The 5,976-nt window shown below is 40.5% G+C and overlaps 1 protein-coding gene across 1 annotated transcript; it reads left to right on the plus strand.

Annotated features, from left to right (window-relative positions):
- Positions 1-89: 89 nt before the first annotated feature.
- Positions 90-3,302, plus strand: RPL14 (ribosomal protein L14). Its single transcript, XM_026842890.1, has 6 exons — positions 90-201; positions 319-461; positions 1,078-1,172; positions 1,896-1,995; positions 2,367-2,420; positions 2,992-3,302. The coding sequence occupies exons 1-6, from the start codon at positions 90-92 to the stop codon at positions 3,187-3,189; spliced, it is 702 nt and encodes a 233-aa protein (XP_026698691.1). The 3' UTR covers positions 3,190-3,302.
- Positions 3,303-5,976: the final 2,674 nt, after the last annotated feature.

The raw sequence follows: 5,976 nt of genomic DNA on the forward strand, positions 1-5,976 counted from the left end.
CCGCGGCCGTCTCGCCCGTGCTGGGCTGGGACCCTTGGGCGGGCGCGGCTGGTGGTCGGGCAGGGCCGTGTTCGGAGGCAACGCCTGGTATGGCCGGAGCCGGCGTGTCCGGCCCTGGCGGCCCGCGGGGCTCCCTGCTCCTCCCCGGCGCCTCTTCCTCCGCCTGCCGCGGCCTCCACGCGGGGCCAGGGCCGGCAAAAAGTAGTTAAGGGCGTTACCGTGGGCCCTTTCCTTACGACAGGGGAGTTTGTGCAGTTCGAATGCTTGGGGAGTTGCTTCAAAGGCTGTGAGAGCCTTGAATCTAGCAGTGGCCTTAAGTACATTCGCGCCTAACTCCTGTCAATTTTTGCTGTTCCCAGGTGTTCAAACGCTTCGTCGAGATTGGCAGAGTTGCTTTTATTTCCTTTGGGCCACATGCTGGCAAGCTGGTGGCCATTGTGGATGTCATTGACCAAAATAGAGTAAGCTATGAGTGCTCTACTTTTATTTTCTCCTTTCTGCCTTAATAGAAGCTTGTACACTAAGACGAAGTGTATTTATTTTATAGGAAATTTTCTGTGAACAGATTTTTTTCAAAGAAATAAGCAACTGACAAAAAAGGTGGAATTTAATGGCACTTGTATTTGAGATTTTCAGTAGTAAGCTTTTTTCACTGCCAAGTGATATATTCCCTTCTCTGCTATGTTTCCTAATGATAGAAGTGGACAAGTGAGGTCAGGTGGAGTGGAATGGAATTAATGTCTGTTTAAAACAAATGTTTGGGCTAGGGAACTCTGCACTTAATGTTCCTGAAAAAGCTGGAAAAAAAATAAGATGAACTGGTATGTCATCTTAGTTCTGTGTGCATTTTTTAAAGTTCAGGTTTTTTTTTCCAAAGACGAAGATAAACCTTTAAAATTATTTCTGTAAAGCTTAGATTGTATATGCAAGACTTAACAATATTGGGTTTTGTCAGAATAACATTTATTTCAATTTTGAACTGTTTTTGTCAAGATACTGTTCATACATTATTAGGAAGCTGCTGTCTAAATCAAGTGTGATGGGAAAACTGCTACAAGCCCCCCATTTGTTTTTCAGGCACTAGTTGATGGCCCCTGCAGTGGTGTCAGAAGGCAGGCTATGCCCTTCAAGTGCATGCAGCTGACTGACTTTGTTCTCAAGTTCCCACACAGGTGAGTTGTTGGCATTTTTTTGACCTGTATAAAAATCCCATGCTGCCACCTGATGACTGAACTATGTGATCTGATGCTCACTAAATCTAAAATGTTCATATGACGTTGTCAATGGGTTAATTTAATACATGTGCACAGTACAAGTTTGGCAGACTGTGTTAGCAGACTTGAATACATTGAAGTTTTCATGGCCAGTATTGGCTGATGACTGTTCTTTGGGAACAAAGGAAATAGCACACTGGCCTGGGCAACTTGCAGATACTTGCGGAATGGATGGTGTGGGGGGAAGCAGTTACAGTAAATACCGTGCAGCTTTGATTCTGCTACTGTGTAGGTCACCTTCAGACATGAAATAATTTCCCTGTCTGTAGAACTACACTGGAATTGTAGGAGGCTGAACACATTCTGTTCTTCTTAGCTTAGTTACTATATGAGTTTCTGCAATTTAGAAACAAAAATTGTCTTTCTGATTCTGAAACAGTGTTAGGAATAGCACATGAATATACCTCTTGGAGTTGCTCATCCATCAAGCATCCATTAGCAAAGCATTTACAAAACAAAATGTTAATTATGCCACATAGATGTATCTAGCATTGACTTTAAGTGTCTGAAGTAATGTAGAAGGGTGATCTTCCCTTGTAGGAAATTTGGTGGGCCAGCATCAGAGAGAACCTTTATTTTTATAAAGACTCTGAATATAATTTTGTGTCTGTTCTAATGCAGTGCTCGTCAGAAATGTGTGCGACTTGCCTGGGAGAAGGAAAATATAAATCAAAAATGGGCAGCGACAAGATGGGCAAAGAAGATTGAAGCCCGAGAAAAGGTACAAAGTTTTTCACTTTGTACTGCTTCTGCTTATTAAAATCAGGTGGATTCTAATAAACTGTGTTTTCGATTGCAGGCTAAGATTAAAGCTAGACAAGGCATAGATTTTTAAAAGTTGCTACCAGTCAGCTTCAACTTTTTGTGTTTTAACAGTAGATGTGGTTTTGTTCAGTCATTTCTATAGCCACCTTTTTTCCTGCACCATCATTCCTTTGCACCCAGCGAAGGGCTTAAATAGTGAGCTAGTTCCAGATGTGCAGCTAAACCTAATTTATAGATTATCAGTTACTTGTTGAAATACTTTGAAACTGAGTTTTACTACTTGTGTATGTATATATCAGAGCTTCATGTCTGTTTCTTTTCAAACAGAAAGCCAAAATGACTGATTTTGATCGCTACAAGGTTATGAAAGCAAAGAAAATGGTAAGTGTTTGAGTGTTACTCTTTGTAGGGTTAATGCTTGTAGTTTTCACTTTAGTCACGTACAGATGTTAGCAGCTTTACTTTTATAGCTGATTTGGGTTATGGACTGGCACAAAGTATATGACTGCCTTGAATTTTTCATGCTTTTTTGGTCACCACTTTCTCCTCAGTAGCTGCTCAAACTTGAAACAGTGTGATCTGTTTGTCAGTCCTGCAGGTTATAGTTGAGGAAGTAACTACCTGCTGATGAAATCAGATATTCTTGATGGGTTGCTGTTAGTATTTCATTCTGTAGTGAAGGTCTTTGCACATGAAATATTGGGGTGCCCAAGTTACCAGCCAGAATGATGTTGTCCCCTTAGTAGATCAGAAGCTTTATGTGGAATTTGACATTTTAAACATAACACATGGTAAATCTTTTGACTATATAATTGATTTAAATATTTTGACTATATAATTGGTTAGCAATTATCAAAAAATACAGAATCTGAAAGCTTAGACTTCCAGGTATTATATTTGAGCTGTTGCTGCTTTCATTCTGATGAATAGTAAACATTTGTATTTTTTACAGAGAAACAGGATCATCAAGCATGAAATGAAGAAGCTCCAGAAGATGTCTTCTAAAAAAGGCAAGAAGCCAGAAAAGTCAGAGAAGTCGGAGAAGGCGCCGAAGGCACAGAAGGCGCCAAAGTCAGAGAAGGCGCCGAAGGCACAGAAGGCGCCAAAGTCGTCAGAGAAGGCGCCGAAGGCACAGAAGGCGCAGAAATAAAATGAACTTCTTGTTATGTATGACTGTCCTGTTTCTGATTCTTTAAAACTAACAAATGGCTAAACATCTGATTTAAATTGTAATCATAAGTTCACTTTTGCTTCTGACCAAGAGTTGTTGTCTGTCTCATTTATTAATGTCCAAGTGTTGGGTTCTGGTGTTTTCCAGGAACACGCAGAAATGTTTTTTGTCACATTCTGTGAAGTTGACCGTACAGACTGTGCTCAGTACTCCATACCTAATGCCCATTGGAATAGTTGCATACTCAGTTATTTGAAGTAGGTCAGATTCTGACATTTTAAAGCAGTCTGCTATTTAAATGGTTGGGAATGAACAAAATTACTTGCACAGTCTTGAGTGTGAAAGATGAGAAATAATCAATTGTGCTACTTTTCCTACATAAATTAAGGCATAAACTGAAAATAACGTGTTCTGGTTAAACAGAAGTTATGTCAGTGTTGGAAAGACTGACAAATTGATGTTCAAATGCTTTAAATTACTTCATATTTTCTAAAAAATTTCCACTGTTCTTTAAGTAGTGATCTGGAATACTTCATATGTCTTAACACCACAGTGTCCTGCAAGCACAGTTACAATAATTAATGACATTAACAAGCTGGAAATTGGTGACTTGTGTTTAAGCATGCTTGTTTTTTGGAATGTTCAGAGTTTATGTCAAGACCTGAGCCTAATTAGTCCCTTAAACTGTGCAGTTTATAATTCCTGCTTTTTAATCAAAACTATTAAGTAAAAGGGGACATGACCTAAAAGTTTCTGAATCCACCTGAAACACTGAAGTGCTAGATTTAGTCTTTGGACTATAAAATCATGTTGACACATTTCAGTGTCAGCATCCATCTTTTTCTGTATTTTCTCCTGTGTAGTTTGTTGGCAGGGGATATATTTTCTTCATATTGAATGAAGATCTCTGGTAATTGAAAAGCAAATTATTTTTACAATCAAATATAAAATGGAGGTGGTAAGACCTTTAAATGTATTGTCATATATAATCAAATGTGTATTGTCAGATACACCCATAAGCATGTGCTTTTACAAATGTGTGCTTTTTAAGTAGTTGGATGGCTGGCATTGCTATTTTCATCCAGAAGTGGGCATCTGCAAGCTCAAACACTTAAAACTATACATTGTGGTCTTTAGCTGTTTATATGCCTTTGGAAATTGGGTTCAAGCACATGGTTGCTAAAAACAGATATAACAGATATAAAGGAAAAAGAAATGATGCAAACTGGGATTAAAGCCCATGTTCAGACACCTGGAGATACTGATTTTGATACTGATTTTAAATGATTTTAAAGTGATTAAATCCACCTACTCTGAAACTTAACTTGAAAGATCTATCAATGTGGAGGTCCTTTCAGGTGAAAGAGTTGTTCCTTAGGGTTTGGGGGGGGGTTTATGTACTACTGTTAGGCTCAGTTATATAAGACAGGAAAAATTCATAGAAGTGCTTGTAGAGAAAATAGATGTGCCTTCAATCCTAATGAGCTCACAAATGCTTATTCTGTGTTATTTGCTCATTTTTAAAGGTGCTTGCTTCCAAATAATAACTTTGGCTGTGACTGCAGCAATTTATCCTGTGTTTTCATTCCCACCAGGACCACACGGAAATATTTCCATGATAGGAAGCATGTTGTAACCTGCCAGCCTGCCTAGCAGCTCTCGTATTCCTGAGCAGGAGCCTTGTAAGGGTACCTACCAAACATGCCTAGAACAAGGGCTGCCTGCGGCCGGTTGTGTTGGCCCCAGCACTGCGCCAGGCAAAGGGATGGGTGTGCTGGGGGAGAGGGGCGTTAAAGATGAAGGCACTATTGGGCAGAGAGAATGTTACGTGCCTTAGAAGAAAACTTGATTCTGTAATACCATGTCTGCCATCACATGCTTCTGTGAAGGTACCATTTTCTTACATTTTGGAGGAAAGGGGAGAAGAAAAATAGAATATACCAGTCTTCGGTACCTACTGGTGCTCTGTGTTTCTGACAGCATGTTCCGGGTGAGCAGCATCTGGTCCTCCTTTTAGCAACTCGGGAAACCTCCCCGAAACCTTCTGCAGCGCTCTACCATTTTCTATCGTATCCCCTTCTTGCCGATCCACGAGTGCTGTGCCATCTGTGCTGGGTTGTCCTTTTCTTAAAAGCTGCGGGGAGACAGAAAACTACCGAAGCACAATTCTGTTTTGGAAGGTTACCACACGATGGCAACGTTGGCTCTTTACAAGGTGGCTCCTAAGGCTCACCCAAATCATGCCACCTTGCTGCCTTTCCCTGCAAGGAGCGGTGCCCAGGAAAGGGCATGGTACAAACACTTTGAGAGCAAGGGACATGCTTATTTCTTTATTTTGCCTTCATAGTTGACTCAGATGGACGTTGCTGCACTCAGGATATACTTCTTTACTTTGTGGAGCTGAGTGCAAAGAAATAGGATCTACCATTTAAAAAAAAGCTTGAAGTCCCAGTGTTTATTTTCTCAGCTTATTTCATGCAGAACATGTAGGGACCTTGCAGGGGACAGAGGGGGGAAAACTGACACCAGAAGATAATTACCATACATCATACACCGATACCAACTCTGTCCTCATCTCTGTACCGCAAAGTCTGGGAAACATGAGCAATTCTAGGAGTAGAATTGGACCCCTTAGCATAACGTGTAGTTAAAAGGTATAAAATCTGCTGTTACTGTGAACCAGCTGAAGTTCTGGGCCGAGTGGTTTGCTGGTGATGCATATTTCTTCTTCAAAAAGGCTGTATTTAAGTGCTTTTTGGCTCTTGT

Source organism: Athene cunicularia, assembly GCF_003259725.1.
Source record: "Athene cunicularia isolate RWA chromosome 2 unlocalized genomic scaffold, athCun1 chr2_part1, whole genome shotgun sequence".
Classification (NCBI taxonomy): Eukaryota; Metazoa; Chordata; class Aves; order Strigiformes; family Strigidae; genus Athene; species Athene cunicularia.

What these genes read in the sequence shown, in the direction of transcription:
- RPL14 (XM_026842890.1), top strand. Translation starts at nt 90, where the DNA reads ATGGCCGGAGCCGGCGTGTCCGGCCCTGGCGGCCCGCGGGGCTCCCTG. An exon ending in GTTCTCAAGTTCCCACACAG is followed by an intron (nt 1,173 to 1,895) that starts GTGAGTTGTTGG and finishes GTTCTAATGCAG; the next exon opens with TGCTCGTCAGAAATGTGTGC. An exon ending in TTATGAAAGCAAAGAAAATG is followed by an intron (nt 2,421 to 2,991) that starts GTAAGTGTTTGA and finishes TATTTTTTACAG; the next exon opens with AGAAACAGGATCATCAAGCA.